Source organism: Cinclus cinclus, chromosome Z (genome assembly GCF_963662255.1).
Source record: "Cinclus cinclus chromosome Z, bCinCin1.1, whole genome shotgun sequence".
NCBI lineage: Eukaryota > Metazoa > Chordata > Aves > Passeriformes > Cinclidae > Cinclus > Cinclus cinclus.
This window is the reverse complement of record NC_085084.1, coordinates 219,800-237,917: the sequence shown is the minus strand read 5'-3', so window position 1 is coordinate 237,917 and position 18,118 is coordinate 219,800. Positions and strand designations below refer to the sequence as shown.

At 45.7% G+C, this 18,118-nt stretch overlaps 1 protein-coding gene across 7 annotated transcripts in view; it reads left to right on the top strand.

Annotated features, from left to right (window-relative positions):
- The window catches only part of PAX5 (paired box 5), a 124,969-nt gene that overhangs the window by 53,601 nt on the left and 53,250 nt on the right, over nt 1-18,118 (top strand). For 6 of the 7 annotated variants that reach the window (XM_062512690.1, XM_062512689.1, XM_062512687.1 and 3 more), the window contains one exon: nt 16,711-16,840. In XM_062512690.1, coding sequence (XP_062368674.1) covers nt 16,711-16,840 — 130 coding nt within the window. Of the gene's footprint in view, nt 1-12,676; nt 12,734-16,710; nt 16,841-18,118 lie in introns of all 7 variants that reach the window. The other variant, XM_062512684.1, reaches the window with a different exon arrangement.

Here is an 18,118-nt window from a genome sequence, read left to right as displayed (position 1 = left end):
GTGGTGGGGCTCCCAGGTGGGGATAAGGGGTTGTGGGATGCAGGATGAATTTGTGGGTGGCTGTGTTGCCCCCATGCCTTCCTTCAGGCCCCCCTGCTGGCAACTGGGTGGGCTGCCCTGGCTGATGGTGCCCACGCTGGTGCCAGCTTGGGCCAGGGGTTGCTGGCAGGCAGTACCTGCTCATCCTCAATCTGCTGAGCCTGTGATCCTCTGTACCCACAGGGAAGAGAACGAGAGGGTGAGTGCTGGCAGTGCAGAGGAGCAGGGAGCAAGGGCAGCTCTCTGGCTTTTACAGCTGAAATCTCTTCTGTTCCAGACCATAGCCTTACTGGTGGGAGGGGAAGAAAATCCCAACTCTAAAATCAAGCCTAGGAAAGCGCATCAGGAGACAAAAAGTCTTCCCCTATTTACTCTCAGTAGACTATCAAACAACACCAGGCTATTAATTTGGCTTTTGAGTCTTCACTAAAGCCCATAAAAGCGCACAGTTGTCAAATGGAGTTCATTTTAATTTCCTTTCAATCACAGTAAATTATTCAGGTGATAAATCAGCTGGGGCAGCCTCCTGACTGTAATAGAAACCCTAATTCCTGGCTAATTATCCAGCCCATTGCTGCCAGCAGATCAATACCCCTACCGAATGGAAAGGGCGTGGGGTCCAGGCAGGCAGGAGGGTGGAGGGACAGCAGCTGGGAGCACAGGCACCCATGACCCCTGCCCTGTGTGGAGGCTGCAGGGGAGACAGCTGTGCTCCTGCTGCTCGGCAGGATGTGGCAACTGGCCCCTTGCTGCAGTTGTTGGTTCCCTGAGTGCTGGGCTTGGCTGCTTATCCCCATGGTAAGCCATGTTCCGCGGCTGGGTGGTGTGGGAATGAGCTGCTCCCACCTGGGCAGTGCATGTGCGTGCTGTGGGGGTGTACCCCCACCTACTGCAGCCTCTCTGCCAGCCAGTTGTGCCCTTTAAAGATTACTCAGAAGGAAATCTCAGGCTGGCGGTATTTTTTCTTGTCCAGTAGAACCTTTAAATAATAGTAAAAATTAAACAGTTAAACAAAAGATGAGAGGACCAGGGTTCAGCTGTAACATGGAATGCTTGGCTGGGATAGTGCAGCAACCTCTGGGAGATAACAGCAGCACTTACCCTCATCTACTTGCATGAGGTGTTTTTTCTGGAGCTGTTCCATGCACAAAGCACTTTAAGCCTCATGACTATGCTGTCAGCTGCTGTCTCCAGTTCAGCATCATCAAGTTATTCTGCAAAAGTGTCTGATAGAGCTCCACTGTCTGTCTCAGATGCTCTCATGCTACACCTGTGCTGCTGTAGAGGCTGAAGCCTCCTAAGGACAGAGTGTCTTCTGTGAGCCCTGTGTCCCTTCTCCACACTGTCGGGGATGCAGAGGGAAGCACCACCTTCTCCTTTGGCTCTGCTCTGGTTTAGATTGAAAAAGGAGAAAGCAACCTGCCATACTGTTTGCTCCTGATAGAATATTTTTTTTTGGTTTTGTTTTGTTTTGCTTTTTGAGTGGAAAGGCTTTTCTTTTAAACTAGCAGCAGAAAGGACAGCTCCTTTGGCCAGTACCTGCTCTTTGCATACCCACTCCTTTGCCCTTCCTTGTGAGCTCTTTTTGTGCATGAACTTCTGAAGACTGCACAGAATTCTGTGCGTGTATCACCTTGTTGTGTCATGTTATGTTGGGTGGTGACAGTCACAGCAGATTTTGTATGATACATGTGTGTCTTCTGTGTGACAGTGGGGCTGTGGAGGAAAGGAGTTTTCTGGGGAAGGAGCATGACAGGAGCCATGTATCCAGCAAATGTCTTCCTGCATCAACATCATCCTTGTGAAAAGCAACCCTGCAGCTTTCAGGGGCAGCTGAGGATATCTAAGGGGGTCTGGAATTGAAATGGCTGGTCTTTGAGTAAGCAAGAGAAGTGGGAAGAAGGGCAGGTGGATAATCCAGGCATTGCCCACTCTCCAGTCTGGCACAGAGATGGCGATACCCTGCACCCCCACTGCAGCTCAGTTCTCAATGCCCCTTCCCAGAAGTCCCTCTCTGCAGAAACAGGTGGTGACCAGCTTTCCCACTTTGTCTAGAAGTAATGGGCAGCCTGGGGTAATGATTTCTCCTGAAGACTTTGCCAGGGGGTGGCAGGGAGCATTTCCTGTGGTCTGTAATACCTGGGGAGCAGGACCATGCTGAAGAGAAGCTGCTGGTACAGGAGAGAGCTTCACCACATCCACCCTGCTGTGATGGCAGTCAGCGCAATGAGACCAAGCTGGGGAAGAGTAACAGCATGCACATTTCAGGGATTTCAGGGTAAATTTGAAAGACTGGAGCTCTCCTAGTGCCTGTTACGGTGTTAGGGAAGCCTCACTGATGGCTGGAGCTGATGCAAATGATGCTTCTCTCTTGGTCTGAGCATTGGGGCTGCTGGACTACATTCCCCAGCTCACATGACTCTGCCTGGGGACTGTCTGTCTCCAAGGTTGCCAAGTGTGAGTCCTTTTCCTACACAGGGGAGTCCTTGTCACCTCCTCCTCCCTTTGACCCATCAAAGAGGAGGAATCCCAAAATACCAGGGTAGACAGCTCCTTTGAGAATTGCATTGTATTCCTGGTTTTAAACATCCCCTTTTCCCTCCCGACTGCTCTCAGATATGACTATATGTAAAAATACAAAATCATAAGTTAAAGGAAAATCTAGTCTTGCTGTGGCTTGTGCTTCCACATCTCCTTTGTCCTTGTCTCTTTTCTCTTTGCTCCGCATAAACTGGGGGGATGTCTTCTCCCCCTGGCAGGCTCCCCACATTGTGCACAGGCTTGTGCAAAAGTAATGTTGGTGACATGTGGCATGGTCAGCAGTGGGCAAAGGAAGATCAGCTCTCCCCTGCTCTGGAAACTCGCCAGGGATGAGGATGACACTGAGGAGAGTGATGTGCTTTTTCCCTGAGAACCTGGTGTCTTGACTTGAAAGACAGGTGTCTGCAAGGAAGGTGGAAACCTCCCTTGGAATGGAAACAGTATGACATCTTTCCCCCCAAATTACTGTAACTTTGAAAATAAGGGGCTTTCAGGCAAAGATGAGAAAAGGAATAGGATTTTTTTACTAGAGTGTGTGTGCATAACAAGGCAAACAAACACCACCAACAGCAGCAGCGAACAAGCAGACCCACGGGCCCAGTCCCAGCCTTCTCCCGCTGCAGGCCCTTCCCCTTGGTGCAGTTCCAGGCACAGCCAGCAGGGGCGCTGCTGGCTCCCGGCTGGGTGGGGTGCGATGATTCCCCCGCGCCTGCAGGGGGCGCTGTGCGCGGGCTGGGCCACGTCTCCCTCATGCGGGAAGGGGGAATGGGGCAATCCCCCTTAGACGGGGAAACAGGGGAGCAGCAGGAACCCTGGAGCAGCAGCAGGGACAGCAGGGACTAGCACAATCCAGAGCAGCAAATGAAATGTGTCAGAAACTCCACAGCTGTCCCAGGAGCTGTAGGGGTGTCCTGGCAGGGAGGGGGTTCTGGGCTGCAGCACAGTGAAAAGCCCAGAGCAATGGCAGAGAAGTGGCAGGGCTGGGCAGCGGTGGACGGGCTGCTGAACACGGCAGGGACAAGCTCCCTGGGATCGGGGACAGGGAGGGGTGCTGATGTTTCCCCTGAGGCACCCGAGTGCTTGGAGAAGGTGGTTTTTTTTTAGTGAGGTTGGGCATTAATAAAGTCCCAGTGCAACTGCTGCTCTTATGATCAGCTTCACTCAGGGTAGGAGAAAGCAGCAGGGGACAGAATCCCGTGGTAGTGGCAAATTCTCCCCACAGAGAGCAGAGCCTCTCTCCCTTCCAATGTCCAGAGCAAGAGAGTGAGAGAGGCTGAGCCCACCCCCCTGCAAAAATATCACAGTATTTCTGTCCCTCCATAGAGACACTCCCCGCCCCCCCCCAAACCCCCCCCCCAAGGTAAGAAAGTAGCCAGCTGCACCTTCCCCTATCTTGGCCATTTCTTGTGCCTCTTAAGTATCAGTCGTTATTCTCTTGACATGAAAGAAAAAAAGAAAAAATCCTAACCTCCAATAGCTCAGGAAAATGTTTGGAAATTGCAGTCAGAGCACCGTTCCCGTTAGTTAATGCTGAAAGGGGATGTTTTTCCAGACACTGACTTTCAGCTTAGCACCTTCCACCAGCTTTACAGCCAGACCATAGAACACAACATCTTGCAAAGGCAGCAGGTGATCTCCTCCAGAAGATTTTCTGTGGCTTGTAAGTGTGATAGAGAGGTAGGAAATCTAAGAAAAGCTTTCCCCACTTGTTATATGCACAGAGGTGTTCACATTTCTTTGAAATTTAGTAACTAGCATTGAGTAATTGCATCTCTTTGTTTATTGTGTGTTTCACAATAAATAATTTCTTTCTTTTCTTAGTTTAGAGAGGTAAACAAGGTCCTTAAACCATATCAGACAATGTAACAGCAGTCATGTAACAGCACTAGTTGGCCAGTTATATCAAAACTGACCAACCTCCTTATGTCTGTGTTGGCCCTACAAGACAAGGAAGGAGTGTTCTGTGAGTGAACACACTTGCCTGTTGATTTAACTGATGCCTGGCCCATTCAGATTCAGTTTAAGGTGAAGGGCTTGCACCAGCATTTGAAGAATGGAACAAGGTTTCTCTACTTAGTCCTCAGTAAATGTCTGGATCCCACAGGCTTTGACAAGTTTCAAATACATTTTCCAATCCAGCAGTTTGGAAATCACTGCTGTTTTACAGTCATTCTGTGGGCTTTCTCTAAATATGCCCATCACCTTATAATTGACAAAGATGGGAGTATGCTCCCTTGAAGAACTCGATGTGCTAAAACATCTCAGAAGGAGCCAAACTCTTAATGGGGCTACAAAGTGGGAGCGTGAGAAACAGGGGCATGAACTGACACAGGAGAGGCTCTGCAGAGTCTGAGGTTGTGTAGTCTCTGTCTGTGGTGATTTTCAAGATGAACTCTTGAGCTGCATGTCCTGGCTCCAGAGCTGGCCCTGTTCTGATGGATCTCTGAAACTTCCTTCCAGCTCAGGTCATACCACTACCTTGCTGCTTGGCCACTTTATTAATTCCAGTTGTTATGATGTGTTTAAGGAAAACCTTTGTGGCTGCAGTGAAAAGTGTCACTAGTGTGGAAGAGCAGCACTGATTCATCCAGTGTATAGGATGAGATGGAGAGTTGCTTGGCATGCAGTGCTGTGAGAAATGATGCTCACTTTAAGGTTTATTAAACCTTAACAAAATACAGCCAAAGGATTGAATATGAAAATAAGAGCAATGCATTGGGAACACACGACCAGCTGCAATGTGCTCAAAATGGCTGTTCCACCTTTTATACCCCTCGTGCTGCATCAGGCAACCCTGGCCCCTCCTAAAGTCTGTCAGTCAACTCTTCTTCTTCTTTCGTCCATTGGTGGAGACTCCTTTCTTGCACCTTGATTGGAGGTCAGGTGTTGTCATGCTTTGCCCCCCTAGCAACAGGCTCCCCCAAATTCCCACCTGCCCCAGGTAAGGGGCACATGCCCTCCCTCCACATGTGTGGGGCAACCCAGGCTGATGGTAGTGACAATACAGAGGGGGAAAGGGGACTGTGGAGACAGCAGAGCACATATAAACAACAAACTACAATAACCTAACTAGACATTAAACTTAATTTAACATACACACAATACCCATCCCCTAACTGTGAGAGTCGATTATCATATTACCTATCTATAACAGTGCCAAGGAATTTGAGAAACTTGCTCAGTGCAGAGGCTTTCAAAAGAATGCCATAGTTTTGGGTTGCCTTTTTTTTATGATGGGGTTGAACAAAACAACTTACACCAGTGTCTGAATGATGACAAACAGCAATTGTGGTGTTAAGCCACTTCCAGACAAAAGGGACTGATTCAAAATTCCTCTCTGCTCATATGAATAATGACTGCGTTTTTTTTGGTTTTTTTTTTTTTTTTTTTGCTGTAGAATGCTCCAAACAAACAAATGAACAAAACCCCAAAACCTGAAAGGAGATAACTCCTGCACTAAGAAAGTAGATTAACATGTCGGGGCATGATCTTACACTCTGCTCTTCTTACTCTGAAAATTGAATGAAATAAGGGCAACAGTGGACAGGCGAGGGTTTCTCCTGCAAAATTCCCTTCAGACTCAGAGCTGACCTCAAGTCTGAGTCCATCCAGATAAGTCAGGTACAAAGGGCTGAGGGAGAACAAGGTCCTGGAGGTGATGAATGCACCCCTGGAATGGGAGCTATGGAGTGAACCAGGAAGAAATGCACTTGTCGGATGCTCTGTTAGGCTTGGAGTATCTCACTGGTCATTAGGACTTCTCTAAATAATTGAAACACAGCATTAAGTAATTACTTGAATGATGTTGCACAAGAAATAGTCATCAGATTATGTACCTGATGAATGACTTTCAGGCATTGTCAAACTGTGAGGCTTGGTAACAAGTGGGAGATTTGGTTGATTGCACATCCCCTGTGGGTGTTTTTGTTCAAGTGGTTCTTCTCTGATTCTTGTGACTGAAGAGCAAAATTTGAAAATATAACCCTAAATACCTCTCTGGCATAAGAGCTGAAGTAGCTTTTGGAGTGGAAGAGGTGCTTAAGTAATACTGGCGGTGGGGCCCCTTCTGTTTGCCTGATGCTGTTTGCTTGTGGTGATGCTCCACTGCATGTGTGGTGTCAAGGTGTCTTCTGCAGTTTTAGCAGCAGAATACTGATTTTATTACACCCGTGTGCCTGGCTGAACCTGTCTTTCCAATAGAAAATGTTTTGATAAAAACTGAAATGTTTCAGTAAAACATGTTGTCTTTGATGATTTTTCTGTATAGAGGATCCTTCACTGGAAGCCTATCATGATAGTGGGGCATCCAGCAGCAACATGTTCTGTGTGTGTCATCAGACAGAATCTCTTTACTTGGAACCAGCACTCTATAGGTACACTGACTTGTCAGCTTGTCTCTATTTTGCTCAATTTTTTATACCAATATGCAGACAATTTCTGATGTTCTTAGGTATATTTCTGAAGGTGAGGAGCCCATTTCCGTGCACTATGGTAGGGCAGACAGAATATTTGTCCCTGAGGTAGGGAATGCTGCTCTGCCCCAGTCTTCAGCACCTTGTCCTGAAGCCTTCATGCTTTGGACCTGGTCAGATTTGGTTGTCAGTGGGTCTCAGATAATTAGTCAAGGGGAAGAATAGGTTGAGATTTACCCCACAAGATGAGTGGGGCTCTGTGCCTATTCATCTTTGCTGAATGTCACATCAAAGCAAGCACTGCATCACTCCCCTGATGTTCCCTTGCCCAGGGCCTCCTTTTCCTTGAGGCATGCCTGCAGCATGCAGGAAGGGCAAGGAGCATCTCCCTCACTCCACATTCTTAGCAGCCGTCCTGACACTTTTTGTTTTCAGGACAAAACACTGTGGTTAAGATATCCAAGCCAGTCACTTTGCCTGCTGTCACTGCACAGAGTTTGTTCAGTTCCTGCTGCCTCTCTAATCGCATGCCTCCAAGGACATGTAATCAGAAAGTGCTGCATAATGTTTCTGAAAACAGCATTTGCACTTACAGAATCACAGAATTGCTAAGGTTGGAAAAGACATTTAGGATCAAATTCAGCTGTCAGCCCAGCACCACCACCATGTTCATCATTAAACTCATATCCAAGCGCTTTTTGAACACTTCCAAGGATGGTGACTCTCCTTCCCTGGGCAGCCTGTTCCAAAAATTTACAAACCTTACCATAATATTCTTTTTTGCTAATATCCTACCTTTTCCTGTATTTCCTACCTCCCCCAGGCACAGAACCACACAATCATTTATATTGGAAAAGACATTTAAGATTTCTGTATTTTCCATAAACATGCTGTCATAAAGGCCCTACAATACTGTGGACCTTCACCATCTTAGTTCAGGTGCAGGTGAAGAAGTGAAAGAAAAGCATTAAAAATGATGGAGGTTTGTTTAATGTGGTTTTTTTAAGTTTGTTTTTGCCTTTTTTTTTTTTTTTTAGTAATATCAGTCCCATACTGGGGACGTGATAGGGAATTCAGCATTGTGGGGAAAGTTTCTACCCCAAAAAAAGAAGGCAGAAGGCTTCTGACTTCCACAGGATCACCAGACTCCAAGGGACTCCAACAGGAAAAACAAAAGTATTTTGGAAAATGAAGAAAGTGTGTCACTTGGTGTTTGGCTTTGAAATAGTTCATGAGTTAACATGGATTTGTTCAGCTTGGACTTTGCAACATGCCACAAAACAGCAAACTCTGTGGCTTTCTCCATTGTTTTTTCCCTGGGTAAAGGTTTGGTGCCGTTGTAGGTGCAGTTACTGTGGGGGCTGTGGCTCCCCATGAGGCTTGAACCCTGGTAATGTGCTGCTTTGGTAATCACACCACTTTGTGACCAGTTTATTGTAAACAGTGCTTAATATGATACAAAAAAATGCTGTGACAGGATTTTCAGATGGGATTTGTGAAACACCTTTGAGTAGTTAATGAGAAAACATTACATAAATATATACTGTTCTTGAAAATTTGCACAAGACTTCTCAAGTGTGAGGAGCCATTGGCAATATGGATTGAAGATCTGGCAATATTGATGCCAGCCTTGCACATTCTCAGCCTGCATTCACATTTCTGATTCGTATTTCTCCATAAGGAAATACTTGACTGTGCTGAGGGCTGTGTTTTCTTCTCTGCATAGCTGTGCTTAGCATTTCTGTGGAAGCAGAGGAGTGACCATGACGGAGGATTGTACCTTTTCCCTCTTCCTCTGACTGAAATTGTTAGTGTTGAGGGGGAAGGTGTCCAGTTCCTGCCCTGAGAAACAGCATATTTTAACAACATCTTGTAGCAATTAGAGGTATAAAAGCCTAAATTTTGTGCTAGGTTTATAAAAAGTAAACTGCTTTTCCACCAGGGTGGGTTGTGCTACACTTTATTTCAGTTACATGTCTCATGCTTTAGTTTGATCAGGTTCCTCCTTTTTAGCATTGCACATAGGATGGTGGAGGCTGCTGAGAGAATTCAGTCGGTGCTGGGATGAGAGCAGGTAGTGGGGAGAGGGCAGGAAAGAGGGGAGGAACAGAAATGGCCCATGTAAATCTGTGGGAAAGCAGGAGAGGGCTGCCTTGGGAGGAAGAGGAAAGCTGGAGAGAAGAGGACTGGAGAGAAGAAATTGGACGGGTTGGAGCAGGTACAAACACCCGTTGGAGCATCTGCAGATCTCTGTTCTCTTCCCATCACACCTTCCCAGAGATCCAAGGACAGCAGGCATGAGGGATTGCCCAGCAGGGATTTGGCAGACTGACAGGTCCATTGAGCACATGCTCAGGCACTGCACATACTACTCAGGCATTGCTTTTGTTCAGCCTGCTACCTCTGACTAAGAAACAATATTAAAACCATATCCAGCAGGCAGCATGGGCAGTGTTCTGTGCTGCCGCTCTGTGGGGTTTTGCTACTCACTATGGGCAGCCTCACTGGCACATGCATGTGCATGACTGTGCACACAAGTGTGATTTACTGGCCTCTGCAATGCCACATATCTTTAAAATTATAGTGCCCGTTTCCTGCTGAAATAATTTCTGCATAGAGAGGCTCCTATTACAGCAAGAGGAGCATGGACGTCATGATTTATTATTATTTATTGTCCCAGGGTCTTGTTTATGCACGATGGGTTAGGTGCTCAGGATAGAAATGCCATTATGCAAATGACATTGAATGTCCTTACTGAGCCTAAATAATTTTTGTGTTGGACGATTAAACCTCATCTGTTATTGATATGGGCTGCAGTCGGGCTATTAAAGAGTCCCAACAGTACTTACTCCCAGTAATGGGAAAATTGAGAGGAAGAGGCTAAACAATTGCCTCAAGTGTGCTGTGATTGTCTGGTAGGAGTGGAACATAACGAACCCCCTGAATGGAAATCGTGTTTACTACTTAGGGATAAATAAAAAGAGAGAACATGCAATAAATTGTGCTTTGTGATCTGAATTGGCGCACCAGAGAATTTGCGTTCTTTCAATTTACTTATTTATTTGATTTTTTTTTTTTTTTTTTGCAAGGGTGGAGGGGGCAGTGTGATTGGGATGTAGGTAGTGCAAGCAGCCAGGAAGGATTCCTGCAGTGTGTGCCCCTGGCCGAGTGGCTGGGGAGAGCTGTCCTCCTCAGAGCTGCGCCGACACTGCGCCGTCCGCTTTGACACAGCTGTGCAGTCACATTTTGATCAGTGTTGATAGCTTATGAATTCCAAAATTGACAAAATTTACAGAAAAATGAGGATAATCCATCTTCCTTAGCAGCCTGTCAGGAGCTGGCTATACTTCATAATCTTCAATTACAGATGCTATTTTCAGACATTTACATGCAGATATTAGAACAAAATGAAAATGAGGAACAAAGAGTGAATGGAAATGCAGCTATTTATATGTATAAAAGAAAAACAACAGGTAAATTCTAGGCATTTAGATTGTATTTGGGTGTCCCTTTGGAAAATCTGAAAATAGCTGCACCCACTTAGGAATTGCACTGTGGAAATGTAAAATGCAGTATATAATTTCCCATATGCAGATAATGTGAAGATTGGGTCAAAAACAGGTCAGTTATTTTGAAGTATGAGGGTAAATGTGTTCATGGCAGGGTGCACGAGCTAATTCTCACTGCCTTCAAAGGAATGTCTAGGGATGTGTACAATCCTAATTGGATTTGGGCTAAAATGAAGCACAGCTGTTAACTTTTTATAAACAGATATGTATTGTGAAAGGGAGGTTCAGAAACACTCAGTTTAAAGTGAGTGAAAAAGGTACCACTGAAATCAAACTTCCACGTTCTGTGAGACAGCAATGAGCCCAATGTGGCTGAAAACAAAGAGAAACTAGAGTTTGGCCCCAATTAGGTGAGTAAATAACATTTACTCCAAGGTAGGATTGGTTTTGTTGTCAGCAGTGGCCGGCGCAGGGAATATCATGTAAATTATTAAATGGGTGGTGGCTGGCAAGCAGCAGTGGTGAGACTTTGATGTATATGTTTCCGGGAGCCTTTCCCACCCATGCTGTGGGTGGCTGAGGAGGAGGACATTAGGCTGGATTTTCCATTCCCATGAAATTCCAGGCAGAGCAGCAGTGGTGCCTGTGCAGCTGCAAGCAGTGCTGGGTTTCTGAAAGAATGGGGAGATTAATTAGAGCTGCTTTGGATTAAACTCTTCCAACCATATCTAATGTTACAAATTTTTTTTCCTTTGTCAGGCTGAGGTACAGGTTTCTCTGGACAGCCTGTCTGGGATGTGCCACTTTTGCCTCAATTTATTAATTAATTTTAAAATATTAAGATGTGATAACTTGGAGATATTTGGTTTGAGGCCTGGCTTGCTGCTGCCCTCAGGGGTGAGCAGGGGGTGTGGTGGATGTGATTTGGGAGGCAACACTGTGCCTTTCAGGGGCCTCAATTCTTTTTTTTTTTTTTTTAATTTTTTTTTTAATTTTTTTTTTCCTGGCAATGAAGTGAAGGCTCTTGATGTGCCATCTCTGTCAGGAAGGAAGGCAGAGCACATGGTCAGTGAGGGGGCAGACTAAGCCCTGAAGCCCCAAGTTGGCATCTTGCACTGATGGTCTGAGCTCCTGTTGAGCTGCTGTTGTTGCTGCTGCTGCTGTTGCACCCTGAGCTTCATCGTGGGGCTGGGGGCAGCTGTGCCAGTGGCCTGAGAACACAGAAGGTGTTACTTCATGCCTGCCTGGTGTTCTGATTTGGAAAATATAGCAGATGCAAAAAAAACCATGTGCAAGCCTCAGTGGACCCCAGCTGGCTCATTTTAATGGACATTTGCCCTGTGTAGCAGACAGCCCTTGTCTGTCTTTGCTTGGTGCAGTCTCTTCAGCAGCATTGTGAGGTCTGTGTCCCACAGAAGGGATGGGGTGGAAGGGGGATACATTTGTCTCACACATTATGGACTGCTGCAGGGCTCATTCCAGCCTCTGATAGCCCTGAGATTCTCCCACTGGGAGAATCCCAGAAAACCCAAGAACCAGGTTGTTTCAGGGAGCAGCCTTGTTCTCTACAGTGTGTCCATCTTTTCCTGACACTTTAGGATAAAATCCCAGGTAAAACTCAAAGACAATTTCTGTACATGTAGGTTGAGTTGACTTTTCTGAGAGTTACGCTCAGGCATCTTCACCAGAAGAAGTGCAAGGTGAAGCTGGTTGTGGTCTGCCTCTCTGCTTTGCTGTAGTGCAGCAGGTTTGAAAATAATTATTAAACCCTCCTGCACCCTTTTTTTGTCCATTTGCCTATCACATCCACCATTCCAACGGGATTAGTAGTTAGAAATAAAGCTTTTGTAACGGAGGTGGATTAGAAATTGTACATAGAGCAGAGATCTTCCCATTTGCACTGTGTAGAGAAGTCTAATGGGGAGGGACTATGCAGACCCTGCTGCTGCAAGAGGAGTTGTGCTAATAGGCTCACAGAGATTACTCCTCTCCTTACCACTGCAGCATTGCCCCCAGCTCCTGTCTGCCAGAGCCAAGCAAGAGCAGAATATGATAGGGCAGGGGAGCACATGAGATCTGGTCTTGCCTGTCCTTTCAAGTTTGTCCTTCTCAGTCTCTCTTTTATATATTCCTCATTTCACATGTCTGTGTTTTCTCTCCTCCATGCTATGGCAGTGGTGCTCCATGCTGATGAGACAGTGCGTGGTACAACCGCAGGCAGTCATTTTTCAGGTAATTTCTAGGGTAATGAACACCCGTCTCTTGCTTTTTCACCTACCAAGCAGAAGGTCAGGCTTCCTGCTGCACAAGGAGGCACCCCTGGCCATGATGGTCATTCCAGGCTGTTTCTCACCAGCAGCACTGCCAGCTCACCAGTGCAGGAGCCAAGTCTGAGATCCCTTCTGCTGCTCCCACTCCAATCAGCTGAAGGAGCTCTTGGGAAGGGTCAGCAGGAGGGTTCAGCAGGAGGGTCTCAGTGGGGCCATGGGGTGAGGGATGCTCCATGAGTGCTGCCTTCCCCTGGGGTTTCCTTTCATCTCTGGATGGGGTGCCTGACAGGAAGAGATCTGCCTGGGGGGAATGGGAAGAGGAGACGCCGCTGCACCCCTCATGAGTGGTTCAACACCCAACACTGTGAGTCCACAGTGTTAGAAAGATTTCTGCTTTTTCAGGGTGTTCTAGAGACTCCTGAGCCCTCCATGGGGGTGAGGAGAGCCGTGGCAGTACTCGTGGTCTTGTTTTAGGGTGAAGGCTCATCTGCTCTGCACGTCTGATGCCCTCTTCCTTGGGGGTCAGAAGATGCCTGTGCTGACCATCACCTCCCTGCAGTGCCTTGCTGTTGGCAGCACTATGTTTCCTTTTCTGCCCACAGGCAAGTGCTGATCACTGCCACTGTGCCAGCCCAGTGCTGGCCCTGATCCCACTGCTTTTTGGTGTGAACTATAACTGCAGAGGTGAATGTGATGTGAGGGGGTTGCGTCTCCACTAGGACTGCATGATGAGAGGGCTGTCAGCCATCAGAAGGGCTGTCCCTCAGCCTGCACTTGGTCTGCCTCAGTGCTGGAAATAATGGTCAGTGCTTGCTCCATGTGGCTGCTAGTGTTCAACTGATGGTGATTCCAAGGAGGGATTTGGGCACAGCAAAGTAGCTGGAAAATTCTTTAAAATCATGCTATTTTTACCTCAGGAAGAGTTGCTGGGCCATTCCAAAAAGACATGCAGCTTCCATCTGCTGGAAGTTATTGGGACCAAAAGCAGGGAAGGGCTTCAAATCTCCATTTTGCACATCTTCAACTCATTTCTACCACAGTGCTGCTTGGCTATGGGCTCTCCATTTGCACTATGGTATGCATAATAATACTTCCAGTCCCTCTGGTCTGTAGATGTCATTCCATTGTTTGGGACTGCGCCACTGTATATTGCACCAGCTCACTATGCTGCAGTGACATGGAAGAGCACAGGCTACCTCTGTCGTGACCCTTGCCAGGTTATGCTACACTCTGGTAACTTCTTGCTTGACACTAGAACAGGTCAGTTCCAAGCTCAGAGGGCTACTCATGGCTCATTGGCATGATGCTTCCAGGTTATTATAGTTAAAAGTTTTAACTCTGATCCTGTTTCTCCCAGGGTCAGCTCCTTGGACTGCGGAAGGGAAGCAAGCTACGGAGTTAGGCATTGCTATGTCTGAGAATTGCAGTCAAGAGCTCAGGCTGGTTCCAGTTGGGTTTGTGGTTTGGGATGTGCACCTCCATTCCTCAGTCCCCTCATGTGACCCAGCCTATGGCAGGTGTCCCATTCCAGGTATATGCTTCTACCCAACTTACAGGTGTGCAGCTCTCACTTGGTAATTGGGAAGCCACATTCACTCTCTAGCTGTTGGGAGTGCTGGACTAGTGCCCCATGGGATGATCCAAAGAGACTTTCTAGTCTTAATAGGGCATGGTTATGGCTTCCCTAGAGCAACATGGGTGAATTCAGGCATCCTTCCCAAAGGATTTCTGTGTGCTCTTCTAGAGATACCAGAAATACCTAACAGCAGCACACAAGGACAGGTTTTCCACAGCTGTGTTGCCAGCCCTTCCATGCTTGTGCATCATCAGCTGCATGAGATGTCTCTACAGGGCTATTATTTCTCTGATGTTTTGTCAGATTATGGTTTTGGGGAAAGAAAAACTCCAGCAGTGCCTCCATATGTGCATGTACCCTGCATAGGGGAAAGGTGGGATTGGAGACTCAGGAAAACATGGAATGATGTGGGAAGGCTGAGAAATGCTTTGTGGTGTGATGCCAGATGAGAAGAAGGAGCTTTGATTACACCTCTAGGAAGGAGGAAGGCTGGATTATTGGCATCCTCTGTAGAGGAGAGAGGTTCCCAGGGCTGTCCTATCTCAGGTGCACAAGGGATGAGTCAGAGGTCTGGGTGCCTTTGAGGTAGTGGTGGCAGACAAAAAGGCCTTGGGGCATGGCAAAAGTGAGGGCACAGAGGGTGTTGGAGGAGGCATGAGCTGAGAACAGTACAGCTTCAGTGCAAAGGTTATGCAGGATCCTAGGAGACAAGTCAGAGGCCTCTGATGCATAGGCTGGGTGCAGGACAAGGGTGGCCAGCTGCTGGTCCCTGGTAAATGTATTTTGCATGCTCATCTGCAAGAGGTTTGTATGGGGGATCCTTCAAGGTGGCAGGCTGTACTCCTGCCTCATGCAAGTGGTGTCTGCAGAAAACACATATTTAATACACAGAACTGTTAATACAGGATTATCCATGTAAATTAACTTCTGTTTGAGTGAGACCTGAGCTACAGAGACAGCAGCTTGTACTCCTGGCCAAAGTGCTGAGTTAGTGGCAGGCAGCAGATTATGTGCTAGGTTCTCAGAGAAACTTGCAGGAAAGAGAAGGATGTACTCACTCAGATCAGCTTTTGTTTTCTTAAAAAACAAACAAAAACCCCTTATTTTGATGTCATATCCCTGGAATTGTTCAAGGCCTAGTTGGATGGGGCCTTGAACAACCTGATCTAGTGGAATGTGTCCCTGGCCATGGTAGTGGGTAGAATAAGTTATTTGGTGTTTAAGGTACCTTCCAATCCAAACCAGACTGGGATTCTGTGTTTTTCTGAGTTTTATTTTGATTGCTTCAAAAGACCTCCATGTGATCCTGGATTCATCTGCATTTCTTCATCTCTGCATGGCCTCTGCATTGACTTAATCTTCAAGAATACCTTAGGGATTATCATCACTGTGGCTGCTCTTCAGTTTACCTGTTTCCATTGCAGTTCTTTGAAGTCAATCTCCAGTTGATATGGGCATGACTGCCATCTCACAAATAAGGGATTGAAACTTAAAGGGCAGGAAGCAGGGAACAGAATATTTTGAAAAAAACTTCCCAAATTTGTGGAAATGATTCTGACAATAAGACATCATTAAAAAAGGAAAATGAAGATAAGCTTTGTGCCATGTGCAAATACATCTGTTAGATGCATGCATTGGCCTCACTGGCTATAGAATGCTGTAGCTGTAGAGACTTAAACGGGGTTATAGGACACAAACACTCTCATTTCTGAGGATCTGTGCTTGCTTACTATAGCCTCTTTCAGGTAATGAGATTAAGAAATTATTTGGAAATGGCACAGTGTCCTTACCATGGTCAGGTGATTTATTTTTAAATAACTTGGATTTAGAAACAGTTAGCTACAAATGCATCCATTAAGCAAACTCTCATATACACAGACCTTTTCTTTCCCTGTGAGATGATGAAGAAATGCAACATTCCCAAGTAAAGGGAAATGGGAAAACCTGTTCCTACCTTCTTGTTAGTGCATGTCTGCTCAAGTGCCAACTCTGAAATGTGGGGAGTGTGGAGGTTAAGAGGCATGAACTTTTTTCCCTAACAAGAAAGTAGCTTGCACTTGGAACGTAATCTACAAGTTTTCCTCTTTCAGGAAAGCCTTGTTACATATTAATGAGTTTGGCTTTGGTTTTACAAAGAAAACGTATTTTGGTGCTCTCTGAGAACACTGGTGATAAGCACAGACCCACTTACTGAACAGTTTGAATGTTGAAAGGCTCAGTGTAAATGGGCATTGCCTTTAACACTGCCTGAACAAAGGTTTTTTGAATTTTGTATTGCATCTACTTTCAGTTGGCACAGGCAAAAAAAAGCTCTTGATTAGTAAATTTATTGCCACTAAAATGTCTGCTGTTTCTTTTTGCAGGCAAGTGAATACTCAGCCATGGCCTCACTAGCTGGTGGATTGGATGACATGAAGGCAAATATAACCAGCCCTACTTCTGCAGATTTGGGAGCGAGTGTTCCTGGACCTCAGTCCTATCCTATTGTCACAGGTAAATGATTTTCCAACACTGATAAGTAGTTTGAATTGTCTGTACCTTCATATTGCATGATGAGGTCCTTTATGGAAGAATTGTGTCAGATGTGGAGTTATTTCCTCATAAATAGAATGTGATTTCATGGGAGCTCTTGTTGAAAGACAGCTGCATGGCTTGTGTAAATCATTTGTGTTTTTTTGTAGCTGACAGATAGAGCATCCATCCCTCTTGTTCAGGAAAGGATTTACCCCTCCACCCCAAAAGTACATCCTGAATAACACCACATCACTGAAAAGTAGAATGCTTACCTCTGCTTTTGGGCTTTGGTTATCATTTTTCATAAATGCACCTGGTATATCTGACTGGCTGGTGTTTTTATGACAGTTCAAACTAGCCTGGATATTTTGAAAGCAAAAATTTTGGAAACTCATTTTGTATCACTTCTGAGTTGTACCTGTGCACTAAAGTTGAATGAAATGAAAAGCAAAGGCTGTTTGTTCAAGGAATGTCAAATCATCTGCATTTATTCAGCAGGTGTAGAACAAGAGTTAAGCAACAGCTAGAGTCTGATAAGTGCTTTGGCCACCTATTTATTTGGAACTGACTCTATTGCTTGTCAGGAAATTGGCCAAATGGTAAGCAAATTATTAAATCATGTCCCAAATTAGTTGTGCAAATAAGAAAAAAGGAGGGCTTTTGAAATTTAAGGCTCTGTGTTTCATATAAATGTTAGCTCTGTGTGTTAACTGCTATGGCTAATCGGTGCAAATTTCATTGGATTTTCTCTGTTTTGACAAATATTGGAAATAATGCTTTATTTTATAACTACAATGAAAGATTATACTGTTTTTTTGTGAAGTATTACTATGTCTTTAAAGTCTTGCAAGCTCATCTAGCAGAGAAATTTTGAAAACAAATGTTGTCACAAAGTGGTTTTAACCCAGTTCAGCATCAGTCTTTGGCTTTTCTTGACAAAGTTTAGGAGGATTCAAAAGAGATTGGAGAGTTAAAGAAATACATTTGTGTTTTGAAGTGGGAGGGGAGATATTTATTTTAGTATCTGTCTGGTTCTGAAGGGTGGTTTGAGTGTTGGACTCATAGATAAGAAAGGTATATAGGGGTGGATGGATGAACAGAGACTTCTGGAGGTGTGTGGTTTGTAAGATGTAAGGAGATAGAGTATTGATACAGATATATCTATGTCCATTAGGAGTCTGTGCTGGAACCAGTGTTATCTAATGTCTTCATCAGTGACACAGACAGAGGGATCACAGCCACCCTCAGACGATTTGC